This window comes from Nesoenas mayeri, assembly GCF_963082525.1.
Source record: "Nesoenas mayeri genome assembly, chromosome: 2".
NCBI classification, from domain to species: domain Eukaryota; kingdom Metazoa; phylum Chordata; class Aves; order Columbiformes; family Columbidae; genus Nesoenas; species Nesoenas mayeri.
In genome coordinates, this window is record NC_137543.1 from 51,224,405 (window position 1) to 51,245,905 (window position 21,501).

The following is a 21,501-nucleotide window of genomic DNA, read 5'->3' on the forward strand; positions in this document are numbered from 1 at the left end:
GGATCATTCCTTAAAATGTAAATAGAAAATAACAATGCTTATAATTGTAGGGAAATCAAAGAAAGAACTTAGAATCAACAGTGTCTCAGATTGAGAAGGAAAAGATGGTATTGCAACATAAGCTAAATGACTACCAAAGAAAAATGGAACAAGAGAATGAAAAAAGACGGAATGCAGAAAATGAAGGTATGCCATGTTGTCCAAACATGGACACTGATGAGGTGTATGATATTTTTTGGAGAAAAATTTGTGACATTAGCATCTTAAGTGCTACCCACCTTTAAAATGATCTTTTCAAATAATGAACACAAATGTTGAATTTTTTTTTTTTAGTTTTAACTAGAACACTATTTTTGTCTTATTTTCAAATTATATTGTCTGCAGTGTGAATTGTTCTGCAAACACAAAATTTGACCTAAAAATGGGTATAAGAAGCAAAAAGTCAATGAAAGACTTATGGCAAGAATTTATTTGAGCATGTTGGTGTAAAATAATGAAAAACCATAAGGATTTTACAAATTTGATGTATTAATGATGTAATTTCTCTTCAGTGTCTACACTAAAAGATCAGATGGAAGACTTGAAAAAAATCAGTCAACATTCACAAATTACAAATGAGAAGATAACACAATTACAGAAACAAGTATGTTGCTTTTGTTCATTGTCTTCATTATTTCTTAGATTTGAGAAGCAGTATTGAGCATTCAGATACAACAAAACTGGTCCCAATAATTTTTATATTTGAGAATCTTGTTTGTTTTATTTTAACAGCTAGAAGAAGCAAATGATTTGCTGAGGACGGAATCGGATACAGCAGCAAGACTGAGAAAGGGTAACACAGAAATGAGCAAGTCACTAAGTCAGGTAGAATCACTGAATAGAGAACTGCAGGAAAGGTGCAGAGTTCTAGAAAGCATGAAACTGCAGGTGGAGAAAGATTATTACCAGCTACAAGCAGCTTTGGAGTCAGAACGAAGGGACAGAAGTCATGGATCTGAAATGATTGGAGAACTACAAGGTAATTCTTCTGTAATTATACTGTGCCGAAAAAGTTGTGATAATCCTACTTTATTACATACAGCTACATAAAGGCAGGAAAGCCACCTGCAAACCAAATGTCACTTACTAGAACAATTTCTGAAGATTAGATCTTGCTTCTTGATTGTGTCTGAGCAGCTCTTGGGTGGGAGACTATCAAAATCAAAGAGTGGGAAACCACTGACTGAAAGTCTGCTGGACTGTCCTGACTAAAAGTTTGAGTACAAAAATATGAAAAGTTGGTATAGTGCTAGAGAAGACATGAGAGTCTGTCTGACTGCCTTGGTGCAACAGCCAAGCTGATGTACCCTTGTGGTGGTTGCTGTGGGAGATGAGGAATAGTTCCTCAGTCCATGGCAGAGCACTTGAGTCACAATTAAGTGAATGCATATTGTATTGGTACCTGTGGATCTATTTGAGACTGATGTTCTGCATAATGTGCCTTATCTACATATTAGTGGAGTTAACATCAGAGAAGGCGCTTGTTGAATAACACAGCAGAACTTGGATTAATGGAAGAAATTATGGAAGAAATTTTGCATAGTAGATATTGGGAGTGATGGAAGGCAGGTAGCAAGTTTTGCATTTGATTGATTTTTGTGAATTGTTACTAATGGCATGCAAAAGGAGTGGCTGAAAAAATGACTTTCCTTTACAATGTTGTCAAGGTTTGATTGCAGGGTGACAATAAACTGTGGCAGATGCTTTGTTAACCCCCTCAGCTCCCTCGCTGCCACCCACCCCGCTTCCCACCAAGGAAAGGCAATAGGAGGGCAAAGAAAAAGCAAAGAGAGAGAGTTGGAAAAAGTTTTTACTAATACTACTAATAAAATAGAGAAAATAATACAAAATGTACAAAACCAATCTTGAAAGTTCTGGCAAATTGGAATTACTCTGGCAGCTGTAGGGCCAGCACCTGGAAGTCCTGGGTTGGACTCTGCAGCCAACCGGAACTGGATTAAAGGATGCAAAGTCTGTCACTAGGCCTCAGTTGGCAGGGACGGCAGGCAGTCCTTCCCAGATGTCAGCCATAGTTGAAGAAGAGTTAAAAATGGCCAAGGACCTTGTGATCTCCCACTTTTATATGAAATATCACGTGAATGGGATGGAATACTTAGTTGGTCAGTTTTAGTCACCTGTTCAGTTCGCTCCTCGTTGCCTCTCTCCTTTACGGGATGTGCATCCTTATCAGCGACTTTGCATTCCATTGCTATGTCTACCAAAACATGTATCCTACTTTAGAAAAAGGCAGTTACTAAGAAGACCTTAGCTGAAAGGAAAATTCACTGAAAGAGAAACTTGTCTTGTTTTTAACAAAACCAGGACAAATGTACAGCCTGAAAAATCTGAAGGTGTAAATATTTTAGGGGCCCAGAAATCATTAAAGGTGGAAAAGCCTATCAATCTAAGTTAAGTAACTAATATGGAATCATATTTCATTTCTTATGGCAGTTCGGATTACAACTTTACAAGAAGAAGTGAAAAACATCAAAAACAATCTTGAAAGAGTGGAAGCAGAAAGAAAACAAGCACAAGATATGCTTAATAATTCAGAAAAGGTATGGTAAAATGATGTTGAGCTGATGTTCTTTGTCAACTTTTGACTATTATTTTCAAATAGTATTTATTGATGTCCCCTGTTCTTGCTGTAAATCAGTCTTTTTGTTAAAATTATTAACTAAATAGTGCTATTTTACTAGCTCATCAGTATGTTAGGTCTCACAAGTCCTCTTACTTGTAGTTTTGGGTATAAAATTCATGTTTGTCATTCACTGTCACTGATTCAAGGATCCAACACGTCTGCCAGTAGCAATTTTTTTTTCTGCCTGCCTAACTGTCGCTGCAGAGACCTACCTCCTGAAAATCTATTAATCGAACTTTTTAAAAACCTGAAATTTAAATTTCTGCTTTTACTGGATTTTTATCTGGCTGGATCATTGCCAGACCTTTTGATCAACTTTGGAGCCGAACTATTTCAGTTTTTTTCCTTCCCTTCTAGAGAATGGTAGCACCATGTTCTCCTTACATTTCTGATCCCCTCCTCAAGATAGAGAAACAAGAAGAGTAAAAGAAAATCCTGCACCCTTTTTCCAGATAGGCTACATTGTTACCTGTATGTTTTGAGGTCAGGTAGAGACTTGCAGTGCTGTGTGATCTATCCAAATAAACCAGAGAGATATGACTACCTGTAGGGGAAGGTTCAAGCAGTTACCTTTTTTTTCCTTTGGTGTTACATGAAGCTGCGATCCAAACGCAAGTCCCTAACTCTCAAAGCTCATCTCCAGTGCTTGTTTCATGAGTTACTTTGAACGGGTGGCAATCTCAACAATGAAATAACATAGTTGCATCCAGGTAACAATAACTCACATTCCTCTGTGCTCTAGTGTTGTCGTTGGATTAGTTGCATTTTTCCAATTTCGGTGACTACTAATTATTCAAACTGAGAAGTTTCCATTATCTTATGAATGTATAGACTACTGAAAAAAGTTAATGAAGTTTTCTTCAGAGCACTGAGTGCAGTTTTGGCTGCTGCCATTCTTTATTAAGCATGGAAAATAACATGGATAATTTCTTCATAACAAAAATCTAACACTATAAAAAGGAAAAAATGAAATGTATTTCCCTCAAGTATTATAGAAATATTATATAAATCTGATAACTTTTTTTTTCTTTTCTTTAGGAAAAGAATAATTTAGAGATAGATTTGAATTACAAACTCAAATCATTACAAGATCGGTTAGAACAGGAAGTAAATGAACACAAAGTGACTAAAGCTCGGTTAACTGACAAATACCAGTCAATAGAGGAGGCAAGATCAGTTGCAATGTGTGGTAAGTGTTTCTCGCACGTGTTGGGTAAATACGTAATAGAAGGTATTTAGATTATGATATCTTAAACCACACTGTCTTATAATTTAAGTACTCTTATACAAGTGTTTAATCCCTTGTATAAAGAAAATGCATTTCAAAATTTTTAAACATGCATAATGAAAAATATACTTTAAAAATTTTCTCTAACATGGTGCTTGTACCATAAAAATAGCATTGTTTCTTAATGTTTTGAATATCTTACTGTGTTTGCAGTTCAAAGCCTTCCTTGGCTTCTAAAATGCTTTTGAATCTTGAAATTTTGTCTAAATGGAACTGAAAGTATGCATTATCAAGACAGATGTCTTGGAATATTAGTTCCTGTTCCTGTGTAACTGCATTAAAAATATCAGTGTTGTGTTAGGCTCGTCTGAAATGTTGATGCTTCTTTTATAGATACATACCCATGAATTAAAGACATGTCTTGATATCTTAATTATATATATGTATGTATGTATGTATCCAGGGAAGTGATGGAGTCACCACCCTGGAGGTGTTTAAAAGGCATATAGATGAGGTTCTTAGGGACATGGTTTAGTGCCAGAGTTAGGTTATGATTGGATTTGATGATCCCATGGGTCTCTTCCAACCAAAATGATTCTGTGATTGAATACATCAGGTTTTCTTTGTGAAGGTCATCAGTACCAGCATGTGTCATTTATAACTCTTCAGAAATGGATGATAGCATTTCTTTTCTTTCCATCTACTATCCATTTGCAGAAATGAAACTTTGCCTTTATAATGATTACTTCAAGAATTTGCATTTTTAAATTTCACTATTTATCTTTCAGTTGCCAATATAATATTCCAGTGCTTGGAATGCAAATTGGAATTCTGTTTCTTTTTTAGTGTTTCTTGTAATAATGCCAGGAAGTTTTTACTCAGTAATCAGTCCATCTAACAGGAGAAGAGCTTAAATAGATTCACAAAAGGGTCTGAAAAATATGACGATATTTAAGGCTGTGTTTACAAAAGCGTTATTGCAGATGCTACATGTTCATTTTTGTTGTTTTTCTTTCCTTAATCTTGTTTAGAAATGGAAAAAAAAGTAAAGGAAGAAAGGGCAGCAAGAGAAAAGGCAGAAAATAGAATAGTTCAAGCTGAAAAACAGTGTTCTATGCTGGACTTTGACCTGAAGCAATCTCAGCAGAAACTAGAACACCTTCTTGAGCAAAAGGAAAGACTGGAAGATGAAGTAAGTGAAATTTTCATCACTGATAATTCTTTATATAAATTAGAAATTATAGTTGCATAAATAAAAAATAAAAATCACTTACATTGAGCTCCTTGTATAGTACATCTCTCAGTAGAGCTGAAGACAGTTGTTGGCCTAAATGGTGCTAGGTAGTTTCCCCTTGCTTCTTAGGTCTTGGATGCCTTAGGTATTCAAGCCGTTAATTTTATATAATGCAATTTTTTGTGTTTTCTTTTTCTAAAGGAAATATTTGCTTGTGAATTTGACTCTGTACTCTGATTGGTTTTGCAGTTCTGAGTTTACATTCTCCAGAGAAGCATTTTTTCAAGGAAATGCAATTAGAAAACTAGGTACTAAGAATAGTAGTTTCATCCATACTTTTTCTTCACAGGGCACTGGAAATGAAGGTTATAGCACCTTTCTTTGGGGTCACAACTTGTGTAAATTAGTCTTTATATAGCTGGAAGGCTGCAATTCTTTCTAGGGTGAGAAGTTTTTAAGACCTGAAATGCATAGAGAGGTTTGCAGGAGTTTTCTGCTGAAGTTAGGTTTCTTTCAAGTTTCTTTCAAGTTAGGTTTCTTCTAGTGTTGCCTTTAAGATAAGATAAAACACATTTGGGCCTTTGAAATAAGCCAAGTATGGGGAAGCTTTATCATCCTGCAGCGTCATATCAGTACGTTGTGTAAGGGCAGCAGCTTTCTGTAAGATTGTACTGAAATGTTTGGAGATCTAGGAATATTTTTACACATTGTACAATGTGTAGCATCTAGGCAGCGGTGTTTGACATAACCCATATATGAAACACTTTCAACCACATGCAATTAGTTATTCAGCAAATGCTCTTAAGTGGAATATTTCTCATTTAGGTAAAGAATCTAACACTTCAGCTAGAACAAGAGACGAATAAGCGAATAATGGCACAGAATGAATTAAAGACGCAAGCTTTTGAAGCAGATAACTTGAAGGGTTCTGAAAAGCAGCTGAAACAGGAAATCAATACATTGCTGGAAGCAAAGAGATTACTGGAATTTGAGTTGGCTCAACTTGCTAAGTAAGTAAAAATCTGAAGTAAAATGGAAAAAGTTGCTTAATTATACATGCACTGTTTTGCTTGTTCCTATTAGTGAAAGATGTTCTCTGGTGCATAGACATTTTTTCCCTAAATTAAAAGAATATTTTTAGCTGCATGTTATGATTTCTGTGTGTATCCTTCAGCATTAGAATATTTTTGTTATGAGTTATGATGTGAAACAATTCTTGGCTCATCGTTCTATGTCAAGGCATATATGCCATTTCTATTTGAGTGACTTCTTTATGGATTGACTATGATACTACTTATTAAATCATGTGGGACTTTTAGTTTTACTTCGTGGGATTCTTTTCCTTAACATTTCTTAAGCTTACTGAAGACATTTTTCATTAATTAGGCTTCTATCATATCTTCCTTCAGCTGACTTAACATTTCTCTATTTAGAGTACTTCTTGTCTTTTAAATTATATACTGAAACAATCATCAGGGTAGAATAAATAGTGTAATTAAATCAGAATTTTAGGATACAGCAAACTATTGGTCCTTGTGAAATAATATGTGTGCAACTGTAAGATTTTTCTAGGATGCTGTTCTTGTTAGACATAGTCTGTCTTTTTTAGTCTGTTATTTTTTAGTAGCTGAGTTTTAACATGTTTTCCTTTTTTATTCCTTCAAAGACAGTACAGAGGAAATGAAGGTCAAATGCGTGAGCTTCAGGATCAACTTGAAGCTGAGCAGTATTTTTCGGTAAGACACGCAAAGAATTGTGCTATATTTTGACATGAAATCATTGAACAGTGAATAGTTTGACAAATTAAAAATTTTTACATGTAAATAACAACCTGATATCAATCAGCAATTCACAAAATCCTGTTTGAAATACAAACAATGAATAAAAAATTAGAGAACGTTAGATAGCCTATCTAATATGTTGCTTTGTAGTTGTTTGCCAAATCTTATGTATTATGTTAAGTAACTTATCTGAATTGTTCATCAAGGTAGTTCCTATCTTGAGGTTGGAAAAGAGGTATTTTTCTGACATATTTGCAAACTTTCTAGAGTTTAAAATCTCCATACTTACTGCAATACATTCCATGCAATTGATCTGTCATAAGTATTTAAGAACCATAGATCAAATAGCATTCTCCACATATTCCACATCCTTCTAAAAAGATACCTTCTCTGACCTGAGACCCTGAAGAGCTTTTTTCAGTACTCCAGGTAACCAAAATTTGTATTTTATAGATTTAGTCTGATGTGTTTCATTTCTGTGAAAAGAAACAATGGCATGAGATGCTCCATAATGCCTGAAGTTCAGATACATTTGTGAATATGGACAGTTTCATTTCACTTTGGGAAGTACTTTGGAAATTTGGTTCTACCTTGAAGGAGCAGTAAAAATTTTTGTCTTTATTAAACTGTGTATGATTGTAATTTCATTATGTGTTATGGAGTTTTGTGCATTTCTCTTAACATATTGTTAGCAGGAAGATCTAGAATATTGTGTTTCGGTCTCACTTTTCTTTTTTCACTAGCATGTATTAGTATTTTAAATGAGACATTCGTAATTCAGTCTGAATATTTAGCAAAAGCACTTCACTGTAAAAATCAAATGTTTACGTTCAGAATTACTACTGGTGTTAACAACAATATAGTAATTAAGAACAGAAGCCATTCACATAAATCAGACTTCTGCTGAATCAGTTATTAAGCAAAAAACTTGCAGTCTAAGAGAAAGATACATGGATACAAACAGAATGCAGCAAGCGGAAGCACAGGACATATTAGCTTGTTTGACTAACGTTTTCAGACAGTGATGCTACAAGAAGATGCAGTTTTGTCCTGTTGTCTCCGAAAGACCGGCTCAGCTGTGTCCTAGTGCCTTATTTCTGTTCTGTCAGCAAGTGTGTTTGTATAACTGTGTTGGAAACCAGACTAGAAAACTGGAAACTAACCTGGTCACATCAGTTCCCCACAGAAGGGAAACGGGAAAGGGGCATCTTGGACAGGCAGGAAGGAGGAAATTCCATTAAAGACATTACTGGCATGTGTTGGAGTTTGAGAGGTTCAAACCAACCAGTACCGAAACAATAAAGAATTTCACTATGGAATTTTTGTAATGCTTCTTTTTTTATGCTTTCTTTTACAGACACTTTACAAAACTCAGGTTAAGGAACTGAAAGAGGAAATTGAGGAAAAGAATAAAGAAACTCTAAGGAAAATGCAGGAATTGCAAAATGAAAAGTATGCCCATTGTGTTTCTCAAATAGACATAAGTTTTTTTTCATGTAGTGTGGTCTTGCTCGTGAAGATTCTGAATCAGATTTAAGACGTTAAATACCTTCAGTAAAAAAATAGGTCTCAAAAGTGTTATATAACACCTTGTAACATGGAAAATATATAGGATGTTACCTATGCTGTCTCACAAAGCCAACTATGGTTATTCCTATTTGCTTTGGACTATTTGTAATGTTTGGAAGAAGAATGGTGACTTCTGAGAACTTAGGAAAATGCAAAATGTTGAAAAAATTTGCTATTTGTGATAATCACCTTGCTTGTATAACAAGTTTTTCTATTTGATTATATTATCCTGATAATTACTTAGTATATTTCTATAGCAAATAAAATAATTTGAGAAAAATAGAATTTAAATACTTTGAATTCTAAGTTTCATATACGTCTGATTACAGCAAAACTAGTTAACCCAACAACCATTAATTGTGATGTACTATTTTCTAAGTTAGCAAATAAGGAAAGAAGGGGGTTTTTAATCTTGTTTTTTCCAGTTTATTAATTTATTATATATATATATATTTATTCTGAAGAAGGAGACTGTAGCCTTTTGCATGAAGCAGAGTTTCTCTCTTCTGAAGTCTGGGTCTCTTGTTCTACTTGAGCATCAGCATTGCAAAGCAATCTAAAGGGAGGAGGTTTTGTACAGTGTTTATGATGTATTTCGGTGGACTAAGAAAGGGAGAAAGAAAATGTGTTTGGCTGATAAATATGATGTAAAAGGAAAATACCTGTCTATGCAAAGTTGTTCAGGAGTAGTATCCAACTTCAAAAGAAAAATGGGATGAGGGGGAAAGGAAGAAAGGAGAGACTTCCTTTAGTTCTCTTGTGGGTTTTTTCTTTTTCTCATTTCTTACTTATTTTTGTAGATCACTTTTATTCTATTCCCTCACTGTTCTCCACATTCTTGTGTTCATCATAAACATCTTTCGCCAATATACAATTATGAGAATTATGACAAACAGTGTATTTCAAGAGTTACCTTTTTACAGTAGCGGCCCATGTCTACTTCAGATGTATCAAATCAATGAACTCTCAGAGCAATACATGTTTCATTGCATAAATCTCTTATTTTGCAGTGTGGGAAGGGCATCTGTCACGAGCCCATCCTGCAGCAGTGTTTTGCCCATTCTATCTCAGCATGCTGTGGGCTGTATCACATACACTGGGTACATCTGACTCGTGGGTACCAGACTGGTCACCATGCTTTAGGTGGCAAATATATAGGAGCTCTGCCTGTACTCCAAGCAAGAGCAAGAAAGTTTGGCTTGTATGCTGAACTGATGTGAAGTTGTGTATACATTAATGAGATACTGCACCTAAGTTTCTGCCCCCTGTGTCTCAAGCTATAGATAGAATTTGAAAGCCTTTCTGCAAAAGGTTGCATAGGTATAGAATCACAATGTTTTCAGAAACATTACACAGTTTTCCGTATTGTCTAGAGCACATGTCTTCATGAGCAGTAGTCTTGTGTGGAAAAAGTAGCTAATAATGATAGGGTTAAGTGTCTTTTGATAGACCACACTGTACATGCAGTTCAAATTATTTTTTTTGTTATTTCTCAAAGGCAGGAGAATTTGACTTCTGATTTCCTAAGGGGTGCTGTTTCATGGATGATTGAGATTTTAATTGAATTACAGTAAGCTTGCTGCTGTAGCTTCTGTGGACCATCAAAAGATACAAGTGTACAGAGTGTGGTTTTATAAATTTCATTTTTCTTAAGAAATTAAGATGACAGATAACTGAACAGTATAACTTGGGTTTGTTAATTTTCCTGAAAATTTGGAATGTTTTGTATAGGAGAACAAAACCTTGATGTCCTTTTTACAGAGAGACTTTCACTACCCAGTTGGATTTAGCTGAAACCAAAGCTGAGTCGGAACGGTTGGCACGAGCACTCCTTGAAGAACAGTATTTTGAACTGAGTCAGGAAAGCAAAAAAGCAGCATCAAGACACAGGCAAGAAATGACTGATAAAGACAGCATCATAAGAAGGGTAAATTATTCCACTGTAATTAATATCTATATATATCTATATATCTATATATATCCTCCAGCTGGAAACAGAAATTTATCGTTTTATTTTTAATTTATAAAGTCTCGATGTTGTCATAAGTGATAATTATTTAAGTATCTGAGTTTTGGACTCATTTGGAATCTTAAACATTTCAATCCCTTCATGAGAACTCTCAAAGATTTGAAACATATACTTGATGGATCTGAGGTGAAGCCAGACTGAAAATCCAGCAAATGTCTGTAATTAAGTTATTAAGCCTTTTGTAATTACTTCTTGTCATTTCCCGATGCATTTTTAAAATCTTGTACATTTGTGAAGGTGCGTGTTACTGCCTCTTACTGCAAAATTGCTTAGTCTTAAAAAAACAACAACTTGGAAGTCTTGAATTTCTTCCCACTGATAAATTATTGGTTTTGAAGATACTTTATAGCGTAGCTCTTGGGTATTAGTATCAGGTTGATGAATGTCTTAACTGAGGAGCTTCAAATAGCAAGGCATATATAGCCTAGTCATTTTATCATTATTGTTTTTTTCCCTTTTGGCATTGGCTGTGCAGATTTTCTTAAGAATCCTGGGGGTCTAAAACTTCAGTAAAACTTGAGGTGTAACTGAACTTGGATCAGTTGCTCTAAGTTTTCTGTCAGCATCGCCATGGATGTTGCACCTCTGTGTAAAGATAGCGGAAGTATTTTTTGTTACACGTTTTCTTTTATAAGCTTGAAATTGCCAGGATGTCACCATGTTTTGAGAAGCATTTAGCAGACTGTCTCTCTGTGGCATGGAAGAAATAACTTCTTGCCAATATGTTTGTTGGTTTCACATATTCTGACAATTTTGTCAGACAGCTCAGTACACAATCATTTCTATAGGCTTCAAACTAAACCTTTTTTCAGTAATGCAGTTACGTCTGGGTTTGAATATGTATCCTGACTGTGTCTTAACTGCTTGAGAGACTCTAGCGCAGAGCCATGAAGATGATTAAGGGAGTGGAGCATCTCCCTTATGAGGAAAGGCTGAGGGAGCTGGGGCTCTTTAGCTTGGAGAAGAGGAGGCTGAGCAGTGACCTCATGAATGTTTATAAATATGTAAAGAGTGAGTGTCATGAGGGTGGAGCCAGGCTCTTCTCGGTGACAACCAATGATAAGACAAGGGGCAGTGGGTGGAAATTGGAACACAAAAGGTTCTACTTAAATTTGAGACGAAACTTCTTCTCAGTGAGGGTGACAGAGCACTGGAACAGGCTGCCCAGGGAGGTTGTGGAGTCTCCTACTCTGGAGGGGTTCAAAACCCACCTGGACGCCTTCCTGTGTAACCTCATCTAGGTGTTCCTGCTCCGTCAGGGGGATTGGACTGGATGATCTTTTGAGGTCCCTTCCAATCCCTGACATTCTGTGATTCTGTGATATTAAAAATGTTTTCCTTTCCGTTTTTGTTTTGCAAACCTGTATACATATTTACCTTTGACTTAGACCAGATTTAGTTTTATTTTTATCCTGATTTATAGCTGTCCTTTATGCTATATGACAGTTACTTAGCAGCAGATGCTATGAATCTACTCTAGCCTTGAATGCTGGAGTTGTATCATCTGTCAGCTGCTTTTCTCTCTGGATTCAGAGGCTCGGGGCTCTAGGTACTACTTCTTCCAAAGTAACACATATTAATTGCCACATTCATTAACTGACAATTTAATGTTGCTTAAGTTGAGTTTTTAATTATATAGTACAGTGTTGTCAGTTCTGCAAAGATAGTTTTAAAAAAAATTATTTCTGGGCCAGGTGTATTTTGAGCCTGCTGGTAAATCAAGACACCTTAGAATAAAAGTACCATTTTAAAAAAATTCAAGTTTGAGAGATAAGCAGGGTGGGGTTTTTTTTTGTTTTGTTTTGTATATAATCTGAGGAAAGCATTTAAAGTAAATGGCTGTTATAGATTTAAGAGTATTTAAAATAACAGTATTATAAATATTTTTAGAATTTATATAAGTCCTTTATTTTAAAATATGTTTTTCTTTAGCTGGAAGAAACTAATAACACATTAACCAAAGATGTTGATTTAATAACAAAGGAAAATTCAGAGATCAGTGAAAAAATGAAGAAACAAGAGGAAGGTATGTCATATTTGGAGTTTTAATTCATTTGTTATGAAGCAAAATGGGAAATGGGAGAAGAGATTGCTGTTTATCTTCGCTATTATTTTGGACTTGATGAAAAAAAAAAAGTCATGGATTTCATCTTGAAAATATATCTGCCATGTAAATTGCTACTCTTTTTACTGTATTGTTTCCATTTCCAAGCACCGCCTTTATTGTTGAAAACAATTAAAAACCTCAGCTGTAGCAGGAAGGAAAAAGTGAGTTTCTGCTCACAGTCCCTCCTCACTTGTTTCAAAACAGGCACAGTCAGGAATGTCTGTCCAGTGCACCTCATCCATTTATTGTCTGTGTAACCCAATTCTACCAGCCATGCCCTTTTGTGCGTGAAAGCTATTAAGGAAAAGTATTTTACCCATTTCATATTGCACACAATGTATTTATTAAAGCTTTTGTTTCTGTCTCCAGTATTTTCAGTAGAGCAGTATCAGTATTTCAACTCCCTTAAGGTCCCACGTACATTCAGAATCTAAATTGTGATTTCCTGCCTATCAGTGGATTTTCATTCTGTTTACCTGCATTCTGACTGTATGGGAAGTTACTTTACTATTCGGATTTCTCCCATGGTTTTGATTTGAGCAAATGTTATAAAATCAGAATGCATGCTTTAATATTTGTTGACTATGAGAGTAAAGGCTTTATCAGTCGTGTTGCCAGTGTTGTTGCAAACACTATGTAAGCTGGAAGGCAGAAAAAATATTTTCACTTAGTTCTGCATTTCCATAATAGTAGGGATTGGGTAACCAAGCATTTTTCAGTATTTTTTTAGTTTATGAGTTTGTTATTTTTAAGTTGTTAAACTGAAAATTGTTCTTTAACTGTTTTTAGTTTTGGTGGAGAAATCCTTAACAGTGAAGTGCAATCTTCTAGAAACTTTGGGAACAAATCAGAAGACTGAAAGTGTGATAGAAAGATTGGTAGAATTGAGTAACTGATGTGTGAGAGGGGTGAGGGGAATGTAACAGAGTCATTCCTTGTTTAAAGAAAGCCTTTTTCCCCATGTTATCTCTATGCTTGATTGGAGAATCCCTACTGAATGCGAGTCCAGTCATATCAGTCTTTTTCTGTGGGGGTACTGACTTAATAAATTTTGGTTCTGCAGAAACACTTGGCAGTGCAAACATGAAGGACGTGGTGCAACAAAATCAGTCATCAACATGAAACAAAAATACATGTTTGCTTTAGTATTTCATCTTGGTGCCTGTCTGATATATCCTTCTTCTAATTTTCTATCATTGCAGTAGTATTAAACCAGTAACATTTATTGTCACAAACTGTATTTTGCACATTAAGTGACACAGCAGGAAAATGGAGAAAAAAATTGATGCAGTTGTAGAAGTGATTAAGCTTAGAAATATTTATGTTGTCGTGAAATATCTCAAAGTTGAATATTGTTTTAACAGAATACAAAATGAAAAAAGAGGAGGAAATCAATAATATTAGAACGCATTATGAGAAGAGCCTTAACACTGAAAGAACTCTGAAGACACAGGTATAACTTTTAATGCAGTTTAATAACAATAATTACTTTGCATATCAGATATGTTTTCAGTGTATTTTTTTTTGTGCAACTAACTCTTAGTTCCTGTGAGATTAAGTTTGTATTAACCATGATGCATAATATGCATTGTTGATATTTACAGTTTTGTATGAAATATGATTGCATATATAATTCTTCTTACTGTTCTTTTGTTTTTCTTAACAGGCTGTCAACAAACTGGCTGAGATAATGAATCGGAAAGATTTTAAAATAGACAGAAAGAAAGCTAACATGCAAGATTTGAGGAAGAAAGAAAAGGAGAACCGAAAGCTCCAACTAGAGCTTAATCAAGAAAAAGAGAAATTCAATCAGATGGTAGTGAAGTACCAAAAGGAGCTCAATGAAATGCAAGCGGTAAAATAATCTTGCTTTTTCTGTCACATTGTGGAATTCTCTCTGCAAGAAAAATGAGTAGCTCCTAGTCTACTCAAAAATACAACAAGTTCTGTTTCAAATACTCAAGGTCACAGAATTTTAGTGAGGCAGAGAACTTGATAAGCGTGCTGCTATGCTTGTTTTCATTCATTTCCCCTTTCTAAGTTCTTAACTGTGGAAGTTACTCATACATTATGAAGACTGAATACTGTGTAGTATACTGTTCATGCAGTTTATTTCACTGGTAGGTGGTATCCTTTTCAAAACAAATGGTGATTTAATAGATAAATAAGACTGTTTTGTACTTGAATGCATTGCTGGATCTTTGATACTTAACTTTCTTCCAAGCCTGAACAAACACTTGTACTATAGTAATTTATGCTGGTGCTATCAAAAGTATCTAGAGATATTAAAAAAATAGTCATGAGTTTTGTATTCAGAATACTTTGCTGCCCTATTTTTGGTATCACAGTAACTATCATGTGTGTATAAATACAGCAACTAGCAGAAGAATCTACATACAGGAATGAGCTCCAGATGCAGCTGGATAGTAAAGAGAGTGACATAGAACAACTACGAAGGAAAATTTTGGACCTCCAGCAAGGAATGGATTCTACCAGTGTTGCTAGTCTCCCGTCAGATGAAACAGATGGAAATCTTTCAGGTAAGAGAAAAGCATATTTGAACTACCTGATTTTGTGCATACATGTAGTTTTGGAAGATATTGTTTCAAACAAGTTACTACCTTTTAAAATCTTCTGACATCTCCACTTCCTTTTTCTGGTTTTTATTTCATAGCTTAGCTTCTTATATTTAAGTCTTAATTTCTTCTTACATCACTCCTCCCACTGTATGGTTTGGCATTAGCATCATCTTTTTCCACTTTTGTGGAAAGAGTATCTTTACATCTGCCTCTGGTTGAATATAGGGAATACAATGTCCAGTGTCCAGTGAACAGAATACAGAGCCAGCACTTCCACAACATCATGATTGTATTTTTTATCTTGAATGCAAAATTGCCTTGATCTTGTCTGTTCTTACTCACAGTCACATAGCACCTTTGTGACAGGTGGCAATAATAGCTAATGTGAAAAAATAATTGTAGGAATTTCCATTATGCATTTATATTTGCATGGTACTCTAACATAGCCGTTTAAAATAAGAACAAATAACACAGTGTGGTGTCATATAGTGTCAGTTCCAAGCACTATATTTTGAGACCCATTGTTAAGACTGGTTAGTGATTCCTCCCTTTCCCTCCCCTGTGTTTGAAAAGTGTAATCAGTACTTTCATGTGATCCACTTCTGTATCTCTAGATACACAGAAAAAATGTTTAGTGGTAATAAGCTGTGCTTAACAATTTCCATATGTTGAACTAGGTTGGGGATTTTTTTGTACAGTTAAGTAATTTTTATAATTCTTTGTGAAATTCTTAGTAAATATTTGTTTTACATGCTTATCTTCCAGACTTACAGTCTGATTTTCATTGTAGAAAAATACATTCAAACATACGAAAACAGAATACTATTTTGAGTATTTTAAGACCTTAGTGGATGAGTAATCAGATAAAAGTAAATAGAATCATTTTAGATGTTTCTTTTCCTGTTAATGTACTTCATGCTGCTCAGATTGCCACATTCTAGAGTTTTTCCAGGGGTCTTAGACCGATTGAAATTTCAGGTAGGTTATGAGACTTAGTATGGGTTTTTATGTAGTTATTCTGTTCTGTGTCTGGTTTTGTGTCCTGGCTTCCCCTAAAATATTTAGATTTTCATTTTTAGTTAGTATTTAAATGAGCCCCATTCTACAATAGATTTTCATTCAGATAATGATATAGTCTTTTCTTCACAACTTCCATTCTTTCCAAGAAGCCTTTTGCACTCTCAAGTTTGATCTGTAAAACCCTCAGGCAATTGCTATCTTGTAAAGTAAATGTGTGTTTTACTTCGTTTGAAAAAATCTTCCATTGAAACTCAGTATTGGGAATTCTTAGAGCTATTGGATTGATGAAGGAAAATTTTTTTCTTAGCTGTGACCTGTTAGGATCTCCTCTGGTATTTCTGACCTGTCAGTACTTCTCAGGAGTTTTTATCTTAGATAATATTTTTCAGGGTATTCCATTTAACTGGGATAAAAAATAAGTCAGATGGGTTTTAATTTTTAAAGTGCCTTTTCTCCCCTCAAATTACTATTTGGAATAAAACTGTATGTTTGATAGTGTCTCCTAAATGAAGAACACTGTAGTTCATTAAAATCTCTGAAATCCTGTGAATTGAGAGCTTAATTTTTTCTACAAGAAAACAGACTAGATTTATTCTACCTAAAAGACTAGTTTTGAATTTCCTCAGTTCCTTCTCAGTCATTTCCTGCGTAATGGGTGTTGTGTATTACACTGAAAACACGGAATGCCTCCACCTGGCCATAGGCACCTTCCCTCCTTTCTTCTTAAGGGCAATAGGATGTCAGTATGACCCATTGTTTCTTAGACCTTGGAAATTCAGTAGGAATAATATCTTTCTGCCTCGTTGGGGTACATTATTTTCAGTTTTACCTGTGGAGACAAGTGTAGTCAGGCTTCTGGCTCCATGACTTCAATTTTGGGGCAGAAATTTCAGTATGTGCAAGATCTTTCAAAGTCGGCTGTAACTTTTCCATTGTTAGCTAGAACATCACAATTACAGGAAGTTCTTGTGGTCTTCCTCTTCATCTTCCATACTCATGACCCCTCTAACTGTTTCTTTTTTACTAGCCTTTCATTTGTCTTCTTTTTTGCCCTTTTCTCTACACATACCTCTGATTTTTACTGCATTTGTGCTGCTGGTTTTACTGTGTCATAGAGGTGGGACCTGCAATACATATTATTAGGACTTCTCTACATCCAGATCATGTCCATGTCTCTAGATGCTGCTTGTCTGTTGTTTTTTTTTGTTTTGGTTTGGTTTGTTTTGTTTGGTTGGTTGGTGTTTTGTTGTTGTTTGTTTGTTTGTTTTGGTTTTTTGAATGAGGCTCTGAGTTTATCAGGATTTGAATAAGATGCAGTTTAGGTAATTAAAAGAGATTAAGTGACATTAGTGTACTCAGATTCATGCATTTGTCGAAGAGCCAAGTAGAGGGCAGAGAAGAGCATTAGCATGAAGGGAGGGGTAAAAAAACCAGTCTTCAAAATAGAAATACCCCATGCCACAGAAAGAGGAAATTGTCTATTACATAGTTATTTTTCTGCAAACCAAGTAGTTAGTTTCAAAACACAGGAGGTGGCACACCACAGCAGTTCTTTTGATACAATTTAGTTGCATGAAGTTTTTTGTCTTCAATGGTGTGCTAAGCTTCCATCACTACTGTAGCCCAAACACAGACATGCCTTCAAGAGCACCTTCAACAGCATCTTGTTGAAGAGATGGATCTGATGAGTAGTCAGTAGTATTCTCTAGCTGATGTGTCTGTTCTTAAGGCAAAGACATTCCCTAAAAATATTTAGGGCAAATAAATGGTAGAATTACTAAGTAAGTAGTTATAGTATGATTTATTTAATTTCCTGTCACAGGAAAAACATCACCAGAGAGAAAAATGAAAGCACAAAATAATGTAAACATGTGTAAAAGAATTATTCCATGGTTCCAGTTCTGGCTGTGGGCAGTCTCTGATTTAGTTGAGAAAACGCTTGTTATGAAACAGTGCGATATTAATGTTGCCAGAATTCCAGAGAGACATTTGGATCTCAGGCATTTTCTGCTGTCCTCCTGAATGGGAGGGAGGTTCAGGGTATGGGGTAATGTCTTGTCTAATCAGGGAGCTGAGGTTACCAGCCACCAGAGAGGCTATAAGAGTAGAATTCATAATTTACAGGAAGAGCACCTTGTAAAATTTTGGGTTCAGAACACTTTGCACTCTTTGAATAAACTCAAGGTAATACTAAAGTTCCTAATACTCAGAAAAAAATATCTCAATTTGGAGGTAGATACAGAGAAATCACGTGGTAACACACCTTATAACTGCATCTCACCTGGAGGTGGTTTCTTTCTGTTGTTGAGCTAAATAACCCCTACAAGTTCTGGTAGCTCCCAGGGCAACTGATTCTGCTCTCAGGATTGGCTCCTTTAGTCAATCCAGGCTGTTGTCAGACTTTTGCTTCACCAGATGGGAAAGAAAGATCATGACTTGGAGGAAGGTTTTCCTTGTATTCAGTTCTAGGATTTTTTGTAACTCTCACTTCTGATTATTGATTCATATAGCAGCTCATGTCTCAGTTGATGTCTTCAATGTTAATAGAGTCCTTGCTGGAACAACTTAAATATTTGCTTTCTAATGATGATTTTGGAATGCCTCTGCCTCCTGGCTGGAATTAGAAAGTCTTGATACTTTCATTCTTGACCATTGGAAAGAGATGCTCTACTGCTCCTGAAGGCAGCTGTATTACTTAGCTCCAAGGCAACAAAAAGTCTCATTAATCAGTATAGTCGTGGTTGTCTTGTGTGATTTTATGGAAGACTTGCTGTTAGAACTCACGTTTATCATACTGAATCACAACAAATCCTGGCAATATGAATACTAACCATGAAAATGTTTAGAATGCAAATCCACATTTTTATATATATTCAGAGATAATGATAAGATCTGTAGCCTTCATGGAATTCTTTCTTCATATTCTATTCAGGTCCAGCTAGCCATCAGTTAATTTTGAGGCCTATCTTGGATTTTCTGGATTGGAAATATGAAGTTATCAATTCTGGGATTCTTTCCAAAATACAGGGAAGTTGTCAGGCCATATTTTTGAGCCTATTTTTAAAGCCAGGAATGGAAGATTCTTTTTCATAGTCTAGATAGCTGATATTTTCTTAATTACTTAATCAGAATATTCAGAAATATTATTCTTGTGGATCAAATATTTGTGAAATGGCCAGATGAACATTTGCAGTTTTGCTAGGTAACTCTGTCAAGGGATATTAAAAGGTACTATAAATATTACTTGAGACAGACCTTTGTGGCAAGGTTGGAATGAAAGGGCTCATCTGCCATTTCAAGAGTACATTTTGTTCCAGGCGAATGCTAGATTTGTTGAAAACGAGTACATTCAGAAACTGTTATTTTCAACTGCAAGATGTTATTCACAGCTCAGAAATCACCTCTCATGCAAATAGAATTTGCTTACTAAAATAGACTTCTTGTAGACAGAAAAGAATGTCAACCCATTCATTTGTAATAGCTCATCTGTTTTCTACTTCCTTTGGAATTTCTTCCTGAATGTGCTGCAATAGAAGTAAACTTAGAAAAACTCCTATTTACACTGTCCCTAGAAGCAGCATAGTACCCGGTGCATCTTTTAAAATTTATCATTATTGAATCTTTCCAGATTTTCATATGCCATAATTTCCTCAGATGCATACTTATTCCTTTAGAATCATAGTTGTCGGTACCATATTCCTTGTGATTTGCAATTGTCTCTACTATGTTCTTTATTAGCAGTTAATAACTTTATTTTGCAATATTTCTAACATTTCTGAAAATGGAAGAATCTTCTCTTGATGTAAAAATTAAGCAAAGTATTCAAAATAGGGTAAGCATTATCTGTGGTGCCTGGAGACATGAAGGAAATAGGTTTCCTTATCCAAAATGTCTGAATATCAAGAACTGATGTGGAGTCTGGGGGGTCAAACTCCGCTCCCCCCCCCCCATTTCTTATGCAGATATGAGAGGCAGGGAAATAAAAATTTCCTTGATTTTTTCCAGGAAGGTTTCTTATTGGAATGAGTTTTCTGCTGACATGCCTTTCTTCCCATTAGAATTTCATAGTTCACTGGTCCCCCAGTACTTCGAAGTTATTCTGTGTGCAGAAATGTTAGGAAATTATTCTATATTTTTAAGTGTAGTCCACTTCTAAATATTATATGCTGTAAAGCTAGTGCAGGAAGGGTTTTTAATGCTTAATTTTAATGCCTTGTAGAAGGGTAGGCTGACAGTCTCATAATTTAACATAACAAAGTGTATGGACAGTATCTTTTATATATTTGAATGTGTTTTCAGAGCTTGCTGGGCTACATCTCACAAAGAGTTATCCCTGAAGGACAAAAGGGACCAGTAGCTCCTTCTTACACAAATATTTGTGGAGACTGTTTCAGCAAATTTTAGCTTAAGGTTTTTGAAGTTTTCAGTGCTGCCAGTTAGATTTATTGTAAAGAATGCATACATTAGCTATCGGCTATATTTCTGTATTCTGACACTTTTATTGCAATTTGCATTTTTATGATCATTTAAAGGAAAAACAAAACACGAAAAACCACACACACAATTTTCTTAATTATGAAATAAATTTATAATAATGGAGTGAAATTTTGATTATTTCATTCTCACATTTACAAAACTATGAGACACTTTACCATGTTACTTTAGATTAATGGAATAGCAATAACTTTTCAGTGCTATTACCTGGCTTCATAATTTAAAAAATATTTATCAGTTAGCTGGAAGTTATTTTTAAATCTATGACTCACATTAGGCAGAATGCTAATTTTCTTGTGATGCTTCTTTGTATCATTGTTAAATTATTTTGGTAGTTTTGTGGTAGGAAAATACGTTATTACACTACTTTTTGGAAAATTGTCCACTGACAATTTGAATAAAACACTTGTCTCTCATTCTTTATATCTAGTTGATTCTTCCTGCATTCCTTATTTATTTATCTCCTATGCTTATCTTCTGTGAGTAACGGGACACCCATGTAGCATTGCTTGCTCTTGTGCGCTCTCCTTCTTTTGTTCCCCTTGGAAAATGTGGATTTGGTTTGCTTTCCTTGCTGCATCTTCCTGCTGAGTATTTTCATATAGCCTCTCTGAATGTTAAATTGTATTTATATTGAAAATCTCTTAATCATCCTTGGTTTAAGCTGTAACACATTTCCAAAGCAAAGTCTTTCCTGCCTGGCTCTTTGCAAGCTATTTACATACAGTTTTAGATGTTGACATCAAGGAAAACAGCTTCACTTCATTTTGCAGTAACTGT

At 35.1% G+C, this 21,501-nt stretch overlaps 1 protein-coding gene across 3 annotated transcripts in view; it reads left to right on the plus strand.

The window, feature by feature from the left end:
* Positions 1–21,501, plus strand: part of ROCK1 (Rho associated coiled-coil containing protein kinase 1) — an 87,384-nt gene that overhangs the window by 53,504 nt on the left and 12,379 nt on the right. For all 3 annotated transcript variants that reach the window (XM_080339207.1, XM_080339208.1, XM_080339206.1), the window contains 14 exons: positions 51–186; positions 552–643; positions 772–1,018; positions 2,491–2,597; positions 3,719–3,869; positions 4,940–5,100; positions 5,968–6,152; positions 6,809–6,878; positions 8,281–8,375; positions 10,254–10,419; positions 12,454–12,547; positions 13,993–14,081; positions 14,295–14,483; positions 15,003–15,168. In XM_080339207.1, coding sequence (XP_080195333.1) covers positions 51–186; positions 552–643; positions 772–1,018; positions 2,491–2,597; positions 3,719–3,869; positions 4,940–5,100; positions 5,968–6,152; positions 6,809–6,878; positions 8,281–8,375; positions 10,254–10,419; positions 12,454–12,547; positions 13,993–14,081; positions 14,295–14,483; positions 15,003–15,168 — 1,948 coding nt within the window. The remainder of the gene's footprint in view (positions 1–50; positions 187–551; positions 644–771; positions 1,019–2,490; positions 2,598–3,718; positions 3,870–4,939; positions 5,101–5,967; positions 6,153–6,808; positions 6,879–8,280; positions 8,376–10,253; positions 10,420–12,453; positions 12,548–13,992; positions 14,082–14,294; positions 14,484–15,002; positions 15,169–21,501) is intronic.